Below are 18,797 nucleotides of genomic sequence, written 5' to 3'. Positions count from 1 at the left end.
ACTGGCATTTTCAAAAGTGTTTTTCAGTGTGATGTGTAAACAACACAACCCCTGACACGTGTATCCCAACCAGCCGACAAGCAGTTTTATCTGACATTTTAACTACATTGTCATGCAGGTAAAGCTGCGCTGCGGAATGCATCATGGGAAGTGAAGTTCATAATAAAAATGGCAACGTTAAACTACAAAACAAACACGGCCCATGCCACATAATGCGGTCTGCTCACAGAGCAATCACATCTTTCTACATCTCCCGTTAAACATCATTTCATTTATATATCCTCAACTCCCAATTTCACATATTTAGGTTCTTAATTAACTTAAATCACTTTTAATATTGCACTTTTTTGAAGGGCATCCTGTTACTTTACCAATTCCCAATGAAACTCACACACTCAACCAACGTTGACCCAGAATCATTTTATTATCAGAACTTGTACGTCACTGGATCTACCTGCACAACACACAGCATCAGAATATTACAGTGCAGGGGATGTGCAGTGACATTAGAGAAAATGGGACCAGGAGTAAGGTCATATTATGTAAAAAAGTAAAAAGGGATTACACTGACACCAAGTGGATGCCCATGATGGTCAGAAAATCTGCATTTAGCGGTGGTAAAAAAAACTAAATCGAAGTTTTTTTTATATATCTAAATTTTATTTTCATGTCTCAGGTGACAGTTGTAAAATAGCATCATTGAAACCAAGCAAACATGTAAAAGTATTAAATTTAATAAATGGCTGATGACAGGTCAGGATAAATGGCACTCACAGCTCCTTTATAGAAGACATGCAGCCAGAGGCTTCTCATTTGTTCTCCGTCACAATTAAAATGAACACTGAACATAATAATGTGCACGGACAAAAATTTGTGACCAAGAAAAACTCCAATAATTACATTATTGGAGCGTTGTTGCATTTTGAACAGGTCCATTTTTTACAAGTAACTTCAAGCACATGTCGGGGGAATGTCCATTACTGCAGTCATTCATTCTACAACAGATTAGAAAATAAACAAACAAGAAAAAGCTGCATACTAGCTGCAAAATGTTACTGATGCTGAAGAACTAAGTCCAAACACACTGTATTTACATTCAAGCTGAATGGGCTGTAACCCTTTGCAATCCACCTGTTATGAGGTATATTTTTCACAAGGCTACAATGCTGGTGCATTCTCAAATAAACAAAATCAGAAACCCAAACAATGTTAAAAATGCAACTATGGATTGTATCATAAGCACACTGTGGTGTTACAGTATTGCATCAATGAAAATACATTATGCTACCAATGTGTAGATAAAAATTGTGAAACTGTCCAAAAATATGCATTTATTGTCAAAGAGAAGCGCTTTTTCCACCCCCATGTGTCCCTTAAAGAGCAGTCCTTACGTTAAGGTGAATATTCCAACCAGTGTAGGCAGCACAGAGAAGAAAAAATAACACCCAATTGCATTTTTCCTTTGTTGCTTGTAAATCAGTCTTCAAATATCCACAGGATGTTCACACCAGAGAGGCCAAGATTTACTCTCCTGAAGAAAATATGAAAGGTAGTTTAATTATCCATCCTTCAGAAGCCAAGCAGAGTCAAACCAATACTTTCAAACAAAAAGCAATCTGACCTTTTGGTGAAAACAAATCAATATTAAATAATTCCCTACTTTTTGGCAAGCTGGCTATTTATAGGATTTCAGCAGTAGAATTACTCACCCCAGCATCCCTGACTCCTTGGCCTTGATGACATAGAGAAACATGAGGATCGTATGGAACAGGTTGTTCCGGCCCTATGATAGAAATCAAGGTGGGTTCAGATTGCTGCAGTCAAAGTTTTTCTGCAGAGCAACACACCCTGAACTGTTTATGAATGACATGTCTGTTCTAAGATTTACAGCAGTCATACAGTGCATGTAGTTGATAACTTGTCTTGTAATGAAGAGGCGGACAATCTAGACAGCAAACACAAAATGTTTCAGTGTGGGTTTCAGTTCAGTTTGTTCTTTAGCCAAAAGTCATAAAATCACACTTTGGCATTTAAAGATATCGTCTGAACGCAAATCTCAAAATAAGATAAAGGCATAACAAAAACAGTTTTCCAAGAGACTGAAAAATAAAGAAATAATTTCAGAGTGAGAACACAGAAGGTGCTTTCAGACATGTAAGCAGTGGAATTTTAACATCATGTCCTGCTTCCTTGTTCCAGACATTTTCCAGGTGTTGTGAACGTGTCTGACCCCTGACTATCTCCTGCTGTGTTCTTTATATGTGAGAAAGGCAAAGTTCATGTCTGAAAACAGCTTGAGTGTTTGTCTCTTACCTTGGGTAGACTGTAGATGTGTCCCTGGTAGATGAGCTGGTAGTGAGGAGGAGTGGTGCTGCTTTGGTGGACGCAGAAGAGGTTCTCTTTGGTTACATCTACAAAGAGGTATAAAAAGGGCACAAAAACTGAAACTCTGCGAGTAGGTGAAGTATAACATAATGAAAAGCAAGTAGATGCGATGTATCAAAGATAAGAAGCATACACAGGAAATCACAAATCTTTGATTGTTCTTCCTTCATGTGCGTTTATGTGTATTTACCAGGTTTGTCTGGGGTGTGGCTGAAGTGCTGTGAAGTGAACGTTTTCCCGTCTGGATACTTTGGATGAGGGGGTAGTCTGGAGTCCAAGTATGTGCAGAACATGTGCATGAGGATCTGAGGGAACAGACAAACACAGTGACCTGACTATAGGGGCTAAATATTAGGCATGTATTGATCAGTGTAAGGTACTTTACAAGGGAGTCACCCAGACTGTAAATGTAACAACTGGAGCAGAGACCCCGCAGTCAACAGACCCAATGAAGGTCACAGCGACTTTCATAGTGTAATGGTCATTTGTATGTTTTGTTGTCTAATCCCAACCTGCAGAGCACGTTTTCTTTTTCATATTTGTTTTTGGTCTTTTTTTAACCCCAGTCATTGTCCTTCTGTTGACAGGAAAAAAATAAGACTGTTTGGATTTTTCACAGTTGCAAGTGAAATGAATAACTATAAGTAAATAATTCAATTTTATATTCCTGAATCTTGAAAAAGAAAAAACATCAGCCGAAAGGCATCAATCCAACCAAGCCTCATCCTGTGCATTCAATAGAGATAGTGAGACCTCTATGCTTTAAGATGAATTCATTGATTATTTAACCAGCATAAAATGAATCAACACATTTGCTAATTGATTAGATTTAGTACAAAAAAAGATTTCATAAAAAAATGTTTTAAAGGAAATTGCTGGTTTCAGTAATAAGATGTAGTTTTTTTTGTTTTCTTAGGATCTTATGAGTTCGAGTTTTCACACAAGGTCAGAAAAAACAAGGCATCTAAAGAAATCACCTTGGTCTCTGGAAACTTTCAATTGGAATAATATTAACATTTTAGAGGCCAAACAATCAATTTATCAAGAAAATGATAAGTAGATTAAGTGATAACAAAAATAAACCTCAGCTGATCCTGTGAAGTGACTAAAATAACTTAGCAACTTACTAGATCTGTAAATGTGTGTGTCTTTGCGTGTGTGTACTCACAGCACAGTCAGTGGGGAGGTCTGTGTCCCACTTCCTGTTCTTCAGATCTCCACCCCTGTTCCAACGGAAGGAGCTCATGCAGCCGCTGTGAGCCAGCTCTAACAGGACAGAACAGATTTACATACATCCACACACATCAATCTCTTTAATTCATGGACTAACACAGAAACAAACATAAACCTGCACATAAAACATTTAGTCGCCAAATGTCCAATTACATCTGAGCCTGAATAACAAAAAGCAAACGATCTAAGTACTTGTGGCTTTCACTGTACATAAGAAATAAATGTAACAGACATATACACAATTGCACACGACAGCATATTAGTCAAAGGGACTTTAGGCACATCAACACACATCAGCAATCTTTATAGTTAAACGTACCTTTTATCTGTTCCACGAGATATTCCTGGTTGGGTGTGATGTCCAGGTACTGGACAATAGAGTTCATGGTGGGGATGGACGAGGCTTTCATCACCGCTGCCTGTTTCAGGCTGCTTATACTGGCCTCTGGTGGAGGAAGGGAGCAAAACTAGTGAGACTCCAAAATGAAGAAGAAAAGCACTGTATAAAATTGTAATTGTGTAATAGTTTTCTAAATAAACTTTGCATGTTCATTTAGATATCCATGCGCTCTGTCTCATTAGAAGAAAATCAATTGCATATCAATTTGTCACGTTGAGTAATCAGATTTCTGAATTACTACATGGTTTAACACTGATTTTCCTTCTTTCGTCCCGTATATACCGCAGCAGTTTATCATTCATATATTTGCCATGATCCATGTTCTCTGCAGATGTTTTACCTCCTATCTGGAGCTCAGGGCAGCCCATCCTCCTGAGCTGGCTGTTCACAGAGTCTATTTCCTTCACCAGAGGGACCAAGATTGTGTCACTTATCCACTGCAAAACAAACAAATACTTCTTAACACAAATATAATTTATGCAATATTTCTGTGTGTTTTTAAAGTGACCGTAAATTAAGTGTCTTCAACGTGTATATATATATATGTGTGTGTGTGTGAAACTCACATTCCTAAGCTTGGCTGTGCAGCTGTCGATGCGGTCCACTACCGGGCGACTGGTTGTGATTCTGGCCCACACCTACGTAACAGGAAGGGAGAAAGATGTAAATTCATGCTAAACATACATACCACTCTGTCACCAACAGACTTAGACACCAAACAACATTTTTGTTATTAAGATATCACACAGGTTCCCATACGATGATAAAGTACAGACCTCCTCTGCAGCCTGTTTGGAACCCAGGTCTGTCTCATCCTTGTGGGCAGACGGGGCCAGAGAGCGGCAGGCTGGCTGGTACAGGAATTTCCTCAAACTCTGAGCATAATCCCCCACAGAGCGGTTGTAGTTCCAAAATGTTGGACTGTGGTTCGGAGACACAGACTCTGGACTTCCTACACAGGGCATCAGTTAAACACTTTAGTTGAAAGGTTTTATTTCTTTACGATATACATCCACATTTGGAGAAAATAACTGGTCTTTATTACTAAATCATATTTAAAAGCAATTCCTTGGTCAGACTCATATACCAGTACAAAAAACATTTAGTTATTGCAGTGGAGTTCCTACAAAGCTCTACCTAGTTGGCTGCGGTGCCCCTTCTCCTCTTCTGTGCGGAGGAACCTCTCCAGACTTTTCAGATCCTCCATGTAGTCCTCCTTGCTTCCTGGGGAGTTAAACACTGAGGGTGAAGTGCGGTATCGAGCCCTCAGGCTGGAGCCCTCTGCTGGACCAATGCTGCTAGGGTAGGGAGAGGAACAAGGGGAGGGGCTGTAGTTCAACACCTGAGACAGAAATAACAGAATATGGAGTTATCGAAATGTACTTGAGATTATCCTACACTCTATATTAGTGCCGTGATGAACGTACCTTTCCAAAGGCCACAGAGGGGGAAAAGGGTCCCCCTGCGCTGTTTGGGGTGGACGGACTGCCGAGGGGAGGGCTGTATCCAGGTACACAACTGGGGGAGAACTTGGGGCTGGTGGTGGCTGGTCGAGAGGGGCTGAAACTCAGCACGCTCTGCCCCTGCAGGGGAGATGACTGGTCTGGAGCCGGGGTCTCCTTTTTTTCTGGCTTCTGTGGCGGAGAGGCCTGAATACCTGCAAGACAGCCAGACAACATTGATGGTACTTAATGAGTCCATGTACATGCATGAAATGGCAATAAAGCAAAAGGACTGAAGTATTAAAGGTCTGTTGGTAAAAAAAAAAAATCCTTACTTGTGTTCCTCAGCCCCAGGAGACGATGCTGATGGGGGGACACAGCAATGGTGGATGGAGCCATGGTGTATTTGAAATATTTCCAGAAATCAAAAAGAGCATTGAGGCTAAAGAGGGAGGCTAGCACCAGTTCTGTGAAGGAAAAGAGAAAAAATAAGACATATCATTGAGGGTCTCCTGTGACAAAGTGTAAATAGTCAGGTTAAATTTCAGTGTCTGATATAAAAACCCTGGGCGTTGATAGTAGACCTACTCTACTGTTTAAGATTTTAGGTCTGATGATATAAGAGAGTACTCTTTTAGTTATTCATGCTTTTTTGCTATTACAACTTATACTGAGATATTTTATGACTTTATACCAACAGCAAACTTATAATAAATGAAAGTGTTGTGGGACCTCACCAATGTACCAAATGGGCCAGTACGTGATGTTATAGTATCGGCTTAGCAATTTTCCCGACCTGAGAGATAAAAAGAAAGACACACATCCATCATCAGCCTGAGAGATGAGAGATGGAGGGAACGTAAATCAGTGCTACATTACAAACAATTACTTATATTAGTCTGCAAGAAAGGACTTTAATGAATGTAAACCAACTTACATTTCTTATTCTATCAAAAGTTTATAGAAAAAATATTAAATGAAATTAACTCATGTACATGTTGTAATGTTATGACATATTTTATATAAAATGAACAAACAAATGTTAAAATAATAAAAAAGAATTACCTTACATAAACTTCTATTACATAGATTGTGAAAAACATACCTAAATATTCAAGATTCATAATGCTCTCTTCATCTATATAGTACATCTATATCCATCTATGTATTCAAGATTCAGCTTCAATAAACTTTACCCGGACTCATCCAATATGAGATAAATCTTGTAAATTCATTGACAAAAGGGCCCTGATTATCTAAAGCGTTCCTTGTTTGTTTATCTGTGATCCTGTATGTAGTGTATTTTCCTAAAGTAAACACAGAGGTATTTCCTCCACCACCAGCCAACACTTAGTCTAGACTCTGGTCCAACTTCTCCCTAAAGTCCATGTACGATATAGAAGCTGCTACATGGATCTGCAGTGCTGCGGTTGAATGTGTTGAGTGTTTGAGGAGTAACGCGGGACTCACATCTCAGTGTAAATCATCCCAGCCAGAGACACGTTGAGCACAGCCCAGGCGAGGACCACCTGTCGAGCCTGCTCCTCTCTCCTCATCCTCAGCGCGCTGTCGATCATACTGGGCATCCCCTCCTTCTGTGGGGTCAACATGGCGCCACCTGTCTGCTCAGGCTGAGACACGGAGGAGACAAACGCCGTGAGACGAGACAACCCACTGAATAGAGTCACTGACACGCGGCCTGTTGAGCTGCTGCTCTTCAACCCGATGTGAGGAGCGACTGTGTGGCCTGACAACAACTGGACTGAGAGCACAGCTAACGTTGGGCTAAAATTAGCAAGCTAACAAATAAACACAGAATTAGCGGGGAGCGCTTGGGTGAGTTTAGATTTACTTTCATAGGATACATCATTCAATACAGTGTTTATCAAGAAGACACAACTTAAGAACAAATGGTCAACATTTTCATTTAAATATTTCTTACCACGCTGAAGTGAATAACAACTGAAGCGCTGCATAATTTGTACTTAACCGGAAGCTGCAGGATTTTCTTCTTCTTGGTCTAATGGCGGTTGAAAAACCAGCGTACAAGTGCATAGCCGCCACCTGCTGGACTGGGGTGCACTACAATCTCTGGTTTACATGAAAGAATAAGAAGATAAATATTTTTGATCATGAAGATGTTTTTTATCCATCAATTTTAATTTAGTACTAACAACTTATTCTTGTTATCTGATGTTAAACAAATATATAAATCTGATACATAAATCTATTAACAAAAAGGTTATTAAAACCAATTACATACATATTTATTTGAATGTCTTTGTATGTAACAAATTCTCGGCCCCACCGTTTTTTTTGTGGTTATTATCTTTTGTGTACTGTTTCATTCTCTCCCTAATAAAGAATTGAGAAAACATAAGTATCTACTTCCCTTAGCAGGAGGTGCTAGGTGTAGTGCTAATTCTCTTACAATTTTAAAAAGCCAAAGCTTAATCTACCCACACTTTTTATCACATAGATACCTACAGTTAATACAGCTGGAGAAATATATATTAATGAAATACTAATGACTAATATTGTAGATACATGTATCCAAGTAAATACAAGTATATCACACTACTTGCCTTCTATTTCATACTTTGTTTTCACAGTACTTCCTATTATCATTTGTATAATTCATATTTAACTATATTTTTTGAATTTTTTGTATTTATTATTTTTGCATCTCTGCACCTGCTGCTATGACAAATTATGATATGATTTGCCCATTGGGAAAAATAGTCTACAAATTTATTTCAAAACACTTATCTTACACCTACACTAATTTGTAAAACTAATAAGTATTATAAAAACACATTACGTTTTATTATTAAATGTAATGCATTATAAATAAACTTGTTCCTTATTCGTTTGGCTTGAAACCCTGTAGTAATCATTTTACTCTCAGATAATTTTATCTAGTTTCACCTTTGAAGGAACCACAACAAAATTTAGCAAAATATATCTAAAGGAGCAAAAATTTGCTACAACTCAACGCAATTTGATGTTATTCATAAAAATAAAAGGTGGCTTACAGGAGGCAGGCAGAGTAGTCAGATATATATATGGCCACAAGAGGCGCTATCTCCAAAGTTTATAATTACCCATGTGGTTTGAGACGTGTGTGACCATGTGTTGAATATGAAGACGATTGGTTTAACTATGACCACACCACAAAGCTTACATGATAAAAACCACTGTGGTCACAAAAAGGTTCAAATGTATGTTTTAAACTCTATCATATGAATATCAAAAAACATAAAATAGCTAAACAAGTTCATTTATTACATTATGCAAAAGATAGGATGGAGCTACAACATTATTTCAACATTTAGTCAACATTCACACAGTGAGGTCTTTTTACAATAATGCCCAGACTCCTGTTTTCACTTCCATTCACACAGTTTAAATAATAATAAAAAAAATGCTTTCAATAAATAAAGAGTAAAAGGCAATTGAGCAAATTACACATGATCAGGTTTCCTATGTAAATATATGGCATCAGAAATTTTAGCTGACATTACTCTGCAATTACAAATGAAAATATATCGAACCAGGAAAATCTGATTAACATCGAATGACAGCGAATATGAATCCCATCAACCAATAATATTGCACAGATTCAGTTAAGTGAAAAAAGAGATTTAGAGAAATACAATTAGTTATGATATGAAGAGTGTTTTAGAAGCACTGTTATGCTCATAAGAAACAAAAATATCTGTTTTCTTAATGTTAATGATGCAAAATGTGGAAATTAAAGTGAACTGATTGTGTTAATGTTATAAAAAAAGGTTTGTAGTAACAGATATTTGGCAAAACCTAGAGGTAAAGATCAGTTTTGTAGTAAACAAATAAACAAGACATGTCAAGAGGCACAGTGTTGTCAATGAGGGGGCGACAGGGATTTTTCTGAGTTATATCCTCCAACATCTAAACCACAGTCTTCATTATTGGCCGAGTCACTCAGTCTCTCTCCCCTCCCTCCCCTGCTGTCATCATCTTCCTCTTCCTCCTCCTCTTCTTCCTCATCTAACTCCTGCTCCTTGCGGGACGCTCGCTCCGTCTTGGGCCCCTTGCATATCTTGAGGTGACGGGTGAGGTGGTATTTGGTGAGGAAAGCCTTGTGGCATTTCTCGCAGACAAAGTCTCTGCGGCCTTCGTGAGAGTTCATGTGCTTCTTCAGGTGGTTGGTCTTGATGAAGTGTTTGTTGCACTTCGGGCACTGAATCCGCCGCTCACTGTGGAAGAAAACGATGAAGCGTCAGTTATCAGTGACAAAACGTGCAGTACTACAATCCAGAGCTTTGTGCAGAGAACAATAAATAAGTTACGTACTGCGAGTGAGAGACCATGTGCTGTCTCAGATCCTGCTTCCTGATGAAGGTCCGCTCGCAGAGGTCACACTTGAGCTTCTCTGCTCCGGTGTGGATGAGCATGTGTGACGCCACGTGGGATTTCTGCGTGAACGACTTCTCACAAACTGTGCACCTGTAGTTCTTCTGACCTGTGAGTCGGAAAAGGAGTTGCAGAGTTTAAAACACGTTTCAAATGAAAGTATTCACTGGACCAGAGTGTGGATACCTGACCTGAGACCGTCAGGAGCCATCGTGACCTCAGACAAAAACTTTGAAATTATATTTGGGCTTGGGTCGGGTTCAGTTGAGTTGGTTGAGTGATCACCTTCATTTTTTTAACACTGCACATGCCTGGAATTGGCGAAAACAACAAGCTCGGGCCAGTTTCAGACACAAAACAGAAAGGTTCGCCCAAGTGTGGCCCAAGCAGCACTCTACATTGGACAGATGTGACAGTTGTTTTGTTCTTCTTATCTGAAGTGTTAAACTATTCCTTTAAGAAGATAATGTTTAAAAATATTTCAAGTGTGCTGAGAATTTCTCTTTAAATGTTCTATTCTTTTGTGATGCTTAACACCTGTTGCACGTTGTCAGACAAGGCTTTAGAAAAAAAACTGTTGGAATAACGTAGGAAGAACCATGGGGCTCATATGGCGGCTCAAATACAGTGATTCAGACGGTTTACACTTCCATTGTTCCTCTCCGTACCTGTGTGAATCTTGAGGTGCATCCTGAGGTTGCTGGGATCGCTGAAGGCCTTGCTGCAGTATTCACACTTGTGGGGTTTCATCCCCACGTGTCCCATGAAGTGCACGTTCAGCTTGGTAGATGTGATGAAAGCCCGGGAGCACATACTGCACTTGAATTTCTTCTCCCGCACGTGACCCTGCCCTCTTGCTCTGGAGTTAACGTTATTAGAGTTTCTATTGGCACTGCCCCGGCTGCTGCTGTTGTTGTTGTCACTGTTTGTTTGTGCGGCAGCTTGAGCGTGGCAGGGCCACGGTGACGAGGAGGAGCTGGAGGTCCCGTTGGTCAGCTTCTCTTCCTGGTGAGTGTGTTGCTGTTGCTGAGGTTGTTGCTCTTGCTGCTGCTGCTGCTGCTGCTGCTGTTGCTGTTGCTGTTGCGAGTGGTCCGGCTGTGATGGGCTGTGGCTGTGTGGAGGTGGATTATGGCTGTGGTTGCTGTTATGGCTGTTGAGATGAGACTTGAGCTCTGAGAAGGAGGAGCACTCTTTGCCACATTGGCAGATCTGACCCTCAGGCACCTGAGGAACACCTGAAGAGACATAAAGGTAAGCGGTTGTATCACTGTAACATGCAGAAAGAGCTGTTAGCAAAGACAAAAGGGTCAGTAATGCTTGTAATTGATTATTATATATAATTGAGCATTTTTTTTCACTAGTGCGTTTTATCTAAATTGTACCTAGAATGAGCCCTTTATATTTAATATTTACATCGGGAGCGGGTCCTCTCTACGGAAGCCGCCATGTTTTTACTGTAGCTCAGACTGGACAAACTAAACACCTTTGGAGGCTGAAGGATACCACAGGTTCTCTTTCATGTTTGGAAGGGGAGGGTGAGGTTGAGGTTTTTACTCATCTATCATCTCACCCATCCTCCTGCAGTAGTCTCTGCTGTAATAGAAGAGCAGCTCCTGGTCCGGGTGGATCTCTGTGGTTGTATAGAAGAACAGTTTACCATTGGCAGGGTACGCCACCAGGTTCTGCTCCTCACGAGCCCTAAATACACACAAATAAAGAACACTTAATTAACTTCTTGGATAAACTGAAATAACACGACAACAATCAGAACGCTGATCATTTTGGCAGGGACTTGAACTGCACTTTTGTATCTTACATGGTCTTTTGCTGTACACAGGTTTCTCTCCCACCATACAGTTACATTGTACATGATTCTAGAGTTAAACCATTTACATTTTATACAAGCCCGGCTGCTACTCTGGCTCTTACCTTGCTTTGCGGACAAACATCATCCAGTTGCATTCGTTCTCGTCTGTTGTCACGATGTAGAACTCCAGCACATTGTTGTGATACATCTGCGGCAGAGAAAATGGCTCAACATCTTCAACTCCTTAGAACTATGACAATCTCACGCTAAAAACAAAAAGCCACTGGTACCGACCTTCCATATCTGTGGTGTGTCCTTTTCTGGCCAATCAGACAGATCCACGTTGCTACAATGCTGGCCAACCATTGGTCCAAAGCAAGTCCTTGGAGGAATGACGTCTCGTGCAAAAACTCCTACAGTGGGCACATCAGCAATTTCCATGATGGTCTACTTAACTTTGTGTATTTATCACCACCCTTTTTTCACATTTCCTTAATATAAGGCCTCTGAATTAATTCTTAATGTGCCTTTGCTTTGTTAAAATAATCATGTTTGTGTGCATAAAACATTACTCAGTTACACAAATGATGCAGTAATGAGAATAGGGGTCACATTCTGTCCTTACTATATAGATCGGATATCAGTCCACAGAATAATGGCCAAGGTCTTTCCTACTCTAACAGGCACAGTGTTTAAATGGGTGTGTTATCTTACCAAGTGGTTCATCAGCCACTGAGATGCGAAGGCACAGCGGACGTGGTAGCGAGAGGCGAGCCCGGCTTTGGATGGGTGCGTCAGAGATGAAGGTGACGGGGCCGTGCTCTGGGCAGTCTGAGGTGTACGAGCGCTCGCACAGTGTGCACCCTAGGAGACGACAAACCAGCACAAAATTTACTACAGGAACAAGATCTTGCTTTTTGTACACAATCTTCATTTCACTTTAGTTCTATGACAGATTTTTTCAACTTTCAATTTAGTGTAAGTTTTTTCTGAATATTCTTTAAAGCTTTGTAGCCATATATGATTTCTTTCCTTTCCTTCTGGACTTAAAATCCAAACTCACAGATGGTGAAGGCAGTGACCATGTTCTCCTTGTTGGAGGTAGAATCCTCGAGCTGCAACGTGGAGTTCACCAACACCAGGTTGTTTTCTGGCCCCAGTGACACGTCTGCAGTGATGGGGGACACGTTCACCGACTCCAGCCCCATCCCAGAGTGTCCATGGAGAGCCACCGGCTCCAGCTGGCCCTGACTGGCCATGGAGCCAGTGAGCACCACGCTGACAACTCCAGAGTTCATCTCCCCATTCGAGTGGAGCTGCTCCCTGAGTCCTCCTCCCCCAGCATTTCCAACTCGGCCCCCCATGTGATCTGGCTCCATTACCACGGGTAGCTCAAGCACAGGAGGCCCGTGGAGAGGCAACACACCACCAGATGAGTTCACCCCAGCTAAACCCTCATGCGGCTGAGGCTGCCTTCCTCCATCCATAGAGGCCAGCTCCTCTCCCATCCTGTCAGGGGACATGGGGCTGCTGACACGTGACTCCATGGCCAATCCTGTGGAGTCCAGTTCGTGAGCACCAGTCTGGTGGAGGTCTCCCTGCCCGCTGACCTGTCTGGAATCCATGGGCACCAGGCCCTGCTCTAGTGGGCCTCCAGGGCCACTGTAGGGGTCCAGACCGGAGGGGTTGTTGCTGGCCACTGACAGGGTCCCATCCATGTTAAGACTGCTGGGATGAATGTATTGAGGTGGTGGACGGTCTGCCAGATAAGACAGGATACCTACAGAGAGAAGAGAGAGGCAATGAACATGCATGTTTCACTAACTCAAAAGGGCAACATGCGAATGTGTACCCTTCAAACAGCATCTGGGTTAAATCCAGATTCAACAAGGACCCACACTACAAGAATATCATACATTGCTTTTAGATTTTCAATAGAAATGATTTATATATTTTACACACAGACCTGGTAATATGTGTCGGAAGTAGCTGCTCTCCAAGTGGGGGTATGGAGGGGGTGGCAAGGAGTAGTTCCTCTCCGGCAGGCCACACATCACTCCTCTGTCACTCAGTGGACCCATGGGGAGCATCAGAGACAGGGCAGAAGGGAGGGAGCCCAGGGAAGGACCCAGGCTGGGGATGGCCACTGGCATGCCTACACCAAAATTACCATAATGAGATCAGTGAGGGCAGAATACAACGTAGAATAGATTACGATGCAGTTATACAAGATATTGCACAACACATTATAGATTGTAAAAGTATTGTCTATAAAAACAGTTTTTACATTCACAACAAAAGCAAAATAAAGGAGGCAGGAAATGACGTATAAATTCCGCTGTGGAAATCAAGCATTTGTGTTTACAGCAAAACCAACAGTGTCTGCGTCTTCTACTAATTCTTTCTGGATTTCTGTTTTGTTTTGCATCTGTCACATGTTGGAAACATCAACACTCACTGGCCGGGGAATTTTCCTGTCACATTCTGACGTGACCTCAATCAGACATGTTACAAGAGGCAGGCTGGAAAAGTTCTGGAAAATGTGCGGGGCATCTGATTCAGACGTTTGCGTTCTCACACGCAGCCCCTCCAAAACATTTCAGGAATATAGCCGGTGGAATCTGGACACATTGATTAAATGATCCAATTGTTTCAGCAAGTTTACAATATAATCTGAACGTGTTGTGTCTCACCATCACTCTTTTCTGAATGGGTGAGTGACTGAATAAGGCTTTTAACATTTGTTTGGGCTAAATTAAGTCTCGGGCCAACCCTCCTGTTCATGTCTTCCATACCTGGAGTGGCGATGGGGTTGTGTGTGGGGGACGTGGGCAGAACCAGGTGTCCGGCACTCACTGGCACACTGAGCTGATCCATGCCCACAGGACTCAGGTTCATGTCGTTCATCCTGGAAACACAACCAAACAAAGTAAACAACATTATTACATCACGATCTTAGGTCTGTTTTTACTGCAACTACACGATGTTGTCTTTGCCTCAGATATATTGTAACTGGTGCAGCAGATTATCACGAGGACATGGTTCATATTCGGTTTTCATGAGAGCATCTAAAGAAACACACGTAGGCAGTGTTAGCCACGTTAGCTTACCTGAACTCAACAGCTAGTGTCCATCAGTAACAGTGTTCTGCTGAATTCTGCTTGTGTATTACTCCGCCTGTCAAATTAAAAGATCCGGTATGAAAACAGCCAAAGGCACAGTTCATGTTTATAACACAACCTGTGCACAAACACACGAGATGTGTTAAACGACTGCTGAGCTACTGTCAACCAGTGTTAACACGATGCTAACGTTAGCCTTGCTAACTTACGTCTCCATACATCGTCAAAACAAGTAAAAGTGACGGGTTTCAGTTTGATAAAGAGCGACATTCTTATTTATACCCGTCGGTGTGAGTTCGTTGTTAAATATTAAATAGTGAAGAAGTTAGAAGCCTGAAAAACAACAACATACCAGCACAACACGTCCCTGGACGGGACCATGGCAGTGGACCGCCCCAGTGCGCATGCGCAAGAGCGACAAATAGTGGAGGAGCATTTGATCATGGTCTCATTTAATATAATATAATATAATATAACATATTACAATATAATACAATACAAGCCAATACAAAACAGCATAACATAACATAATATACATTAGTAACATTTGCAATATGTAAAACTTCTTATTATATTGTATTTACCATCTTTATAGAAAATAGGAAATCATAAGCACAAATGTTGCAGAACAGTTTTAACTTCTAAATAAAAGGTATACTGGCCACAAGGCTCGTTTCTGATTGGATGGACACCTTGTCTTCATATTTTGTGATTTGTTGTATTTTGGATCGTCGCAGGAAGGAAGACTCACGGTTACATCCCCGCCCCGGGTCACACCCTCCCTGCCGTGTATACCCTGAAAACCCCACAAACAAGCTGCCACTGACGGTGTCCTGCTCGGAGACAGAGGACTTTTAAATCCAGACATCTTTAATCATAAAAGATACAAGAGGAGACTCTTCCACAAAGAGCCACATGGTTGTGAGGAGACTCTGACGCGGTGAGTGCAGGATCATTTGGTGCAGAACAGTTGGCTTATAAACTATTTTACTTCTTCCTCACTGTCATCTTCTTTTTTATTTCAGTTTTTGAGTAACTTGTCTGATCACGGGAGGAGTGAATGGAGCATGTTCCCTAAGTGTCCGCTGGCTCTGCACGGCCTCTCCATGGAGGACAGCGGTGCGCACTACACCAAAGACGCGCTCCGGTTCGGGCTGCCCCTGCACCTGGACGCTTCATACCTGGACCCGGTGCACGGCCACATGTTGCCCTACAGACGCTTGTCCTACTTCCCCTTCCACGGAGCCCTCGGCGTGTGCGATTACTCCTTCGAGCCCGCGTTCATCCGCAAGAGGAACGAGCGGGAGCGGCACCGGGTGCGCTGCGTAAACGAGGGTTACGCGCGGCTCCGGGAGCATCTGCCGCAGGAGCTTGAGGACAAGCGGCTGAGTAAAGTGGAGACTCTGCGGGCGGCCATAGACTATATCAAACACATGCAGAGCCTGCTGGACTTTAACGTGTCCGGGATGGAGGAGATGCAGACATTTGGAGACAAGCGAAGCCGTGCGCCACGGCCGCAGAGGACAGAGGGTAGCAGTGATGGAGAATCCAAAGCTGGCCTCAGTGACAGTGGAGAAAATGTATAGTTTTCACACACACTCAATTTTTCTATGACAATATGTGTATTAATTATATAACACCGAAGTGTAAATAAAGGGTCAGAATTAAATAAAACATGCCTATTTGTATTTATGCTGTCTGTTGAACTTGAGTGGGTATATGTAGTTTGTTTACACGTATGGAGGAAGGAAAAAGAAAATATTTTCTGTTGTATAATAAAAGAAAAGAACAATAAACCTTCATCTGTGACCATTGGAAATATCATGTTTAAGCTCATTTGAATGCAGTTTAAAGTTGAGATGAAAAGTTGTTTGTGATTTGGTGCTGTGTGCCTGAACGAGGCCTGTGGCTTTGGCTGCTTATTGACATATACACTGCTTCAGTGAACTAAGTCTTTACCAAGCCAAGACTAGGTGGGATAATGACAATCAATGAAAGTGGTGTCATGTACATTCTTTAAACAGTCTTTCGAAACACATTCTTCTTGTCTGCAGGGACATTTGACAAGTAAAGCTGCTCGTTTCAACATGAATAACGAAATTATTCAGTTGACAAAGTGAGCTACTGCTTGAGGGAAATTATTATTTTGTGTATTGTAATAAAGTCTTCTAGAGGAGTTATTACAATAAGCTATTATTGACTCTGTGTCAAAGCAAACGAACAGGACAAAGGTTGTTGAAGTTTTAAATATCTCAAATTTACATAGACACACCGTCTGTGCAGATCAGGGGTGATATTGTCTAAAATAATAGATCCTACATTTAAGTGGACAGCTTATTCTCCTAGATCATATAATGATAATAATAATAATAATAAATGTGCTTATATAGGTCTTTTCATAGCATAACATGCAGCTCAAAGTGCTTTACATATACAACAGAAGGCTAAAAACAGAACATATTAAAACAGTAAAAGATATCAAATGAGGAGGCATTTCTAATGTATAGTGGGAGTTTGTTCCAAATCTTTGCATAATTACAGGAAGCTGCTTCACTGTAGTTTTTGTACTTTGTGTGTGGCACACTCAGCAAGACGCGACCTCAGCGAGTGGATATAGGAGCATGGATGCACTGGTCCCATCATGACATGTAGAGTGCATGTGCTCAAGCCTCTACTGTTTGTCTGACCTCATTCTAATGCACCTACACATGATGTTTTGTTATTCAATTCAATTGAACTTTATTTGTATAGCGCCAAATCACACACTATCTTAAGGCACCTGCAGGAAGGCTAACGTGGGTCCTGTATCATGGCAGCTGATAGAGCCAGTGGCTCCAAGTCTGCAAAGCGTGTGAGCTGAAGAAGTGGGTTAAGGTGCACGAGGAGAACAACAACCCAGGAGATGAATGGACACATTGGGTGACAGTGACTGTGGTTGAATTTTGGATTAACGGTGAGCCTGGTCGTACACACAACACTTTGCTGTTATAACTGTAAAAAATAACAATAACAACACCAACCACAATAATACAAAAATAAAAAAAAATAACAATGATAGAAGCTAAATTGGATAGGATAAATAAAATAAAGCCATCAGGTTAAAAAACTTGAAATGAACAAATAAATATAATGTATTCTATATAGCAGCTAAATTGGCCAGGATATAACAGCCATCAGGTAAACCATTTAAAATAAAAAAAATGTAATTGAATATAAATAGTAGTTTAAATAGACAGGATTTGAACAGCCACACCAGATAAAACTAAAAAAGCAGCTTTTGATTATATCATCTATAAATTAACTGATATGTCTTCTATGAACATCTCCTGTTCTGTTTCAAACTTTTCAGCCACGGACAGGAACATTATGTTACAGTCATACAGGTCCATCCGGTTCTTATTGCGCAGAAATTACATCTCAAACCCCAAGGTGGTTGCACGGAGGAAGGTTTCCCTCGTTGTTTTCAGTTACCTGAGTGCTCTTCAAAGACCACCTACTTACTGTAAAATCTCCACCTTCTCAGGAAGTGTATTTCTCCCTAATAGCGGAAGGAATGCCTTCATCAGGGAGCCCTCAGCCCTGCGAGAGGAGCCTATGCAGACACCCAACTTCCACCCTATTTGTGTGTTTATGCTTCCCACCTCCGCTGACCTGCACGGAAACAGCTCAGCTCACATTTTCTGATTTCAGTAATACCCCAACCACAAATTAGGGATGGGGGGGTGGGAAAGGAAAAGTAAACATTATATTGCAGGCTATACAAGTGAGAGGCCTGTGGAGAGACCAGCAGAGTGCAGCTCCAGTGAACCGTGCTGCTACGGAAGAATGGCATTGACGCTCATGAAGGCATGACAAGCCATCAACAAAAAGGTGTTGGGCGATGCCGTTTGTGAATTAGACCCAATAATTAGCCAAGTGCTGGTACCCTGCGCTTGATGGTTCAGTGGCGCTGTGAGGATAGAGAACATGCAGCTACTTAAATGAAAGCCTCTCTGCCATAATGGATGTTTTCT

At 41.4% G+C, this 18,797-nt stretch overlaps 3 protein-coding genes across 3 annotated transcripts; 1 reads left to right on the top strand and 2 right to left on the bottom strand.

The window, feature by feature from the left end:
• Positions 1-405: 405 nt before the first annotated feature.
• Positions 406-7,507, bottom strand: tmem209 (transmembrane protein 209). The gene is made up of 15 exons (XM_035147987.1): positions 7,403-7,507; positions 6,931-7,091; positions 6,198-6,256; positions 5,796-5,927; positions 5,446-5,675; positions 5,156-5,360; positions 4,795-4,970; positions 4,585-4,656; positions 4,359-4,455; positions 3,938-4,063; positions 3,554-3,651; positions 2,576-2,690; positions 2,314-2,411; positions 1,710-1,783; positions 406-1,531 (listed from the first exon to the last, which is right to left on the bottom strand). The coding sequence occupies exons 2-15, from the start codon at positions 7,068-7,070 to the stop codon at positions 1,477-1,479; spliced, it is 1,677 nt and encodes a 558-aa protein (XP_035003878.1). The 5' UTR covers positions 7,071-7,091; positions 7,403-7,507; the 3' UTR covers positions 406-1,476.
• A 1,217-nt stretch (positions 7,508-8,724) lies between these two features.
• Positions 8,725-15,201, bottom strand: prdm4 (PR domain containing 4). The gene is made up of 12 exons (XM_035147874.2): positions 15,137-15,201; positions 14,773-14,839; positions 14,458-14,570; positions 13,629-13,817; positions 12,726-13,442; positions 12,377-12,526; positions 11,957-12,075; positions 11,785-11,870; positions 11,426-11,553; positions 10,524-11,090; positions 9,796-9,964; positions 8,725-9,698 (listed from the first exon to the last, which is right to left on the bottom strand). Exons 3-12 carry the CDS (start codon positions 14,567-14,569, stop codon positions 9,344-9,346), a joined length of 2,592 nt encoding a protein of 863 aa, XP_035003765.2. The 5' UTR covers position 14,570; positions 14,773-14,839; positions 15,137-15,201; the 3' UTR covers positions 8,725-9,343.
• Positions 15,202-15,589: 388 nt separating this feature from the next.
• Positions 15,590-16,534, top strand: LOC118101704 (achaete-scute homolog 4). Its single transcript, XM_035147655.1, has 2 exons — positions 15,590-15,724; positions 15,810-16,534. Exon 2 carries the CDS (start codon positions 15,852-15,854, stop codon positions 16,368-16,370), a length of 519 nt encoding a protein of 172 aa, XP_035003546.1. The 5' UTR covers positions 15,590-15,724; positions 15,810-15,851; the 3' UTR covers positions 16,371-16,534.
• The last annotated feature ends 2,263 nt before the right edge of the window (positions 16,535-18,797 follow it).

The sequence above is a fragment of the Hippoglossus stenolepis genome, chromosome 22 (genome assembly GCF_022539355.2).
Source record: "Hippoglossus stenolepis isolate QCI-W04-F060 chromosome 22, HSTE1.2, whole genome shotgun sequence".
In the NCBI taxonomy this organism is placed as follows: Eukaryota; Metazoa; Chordata; class Actinopteri; order Pleuronectiformes; family Pleuronectidae; genus Hippoglossus; species Hippoglossus stenolepis.
Note: the sequence above shows the minus strand (reverse complement) of the source record. Positions and strands in the feature narration are given on the sequence as shown.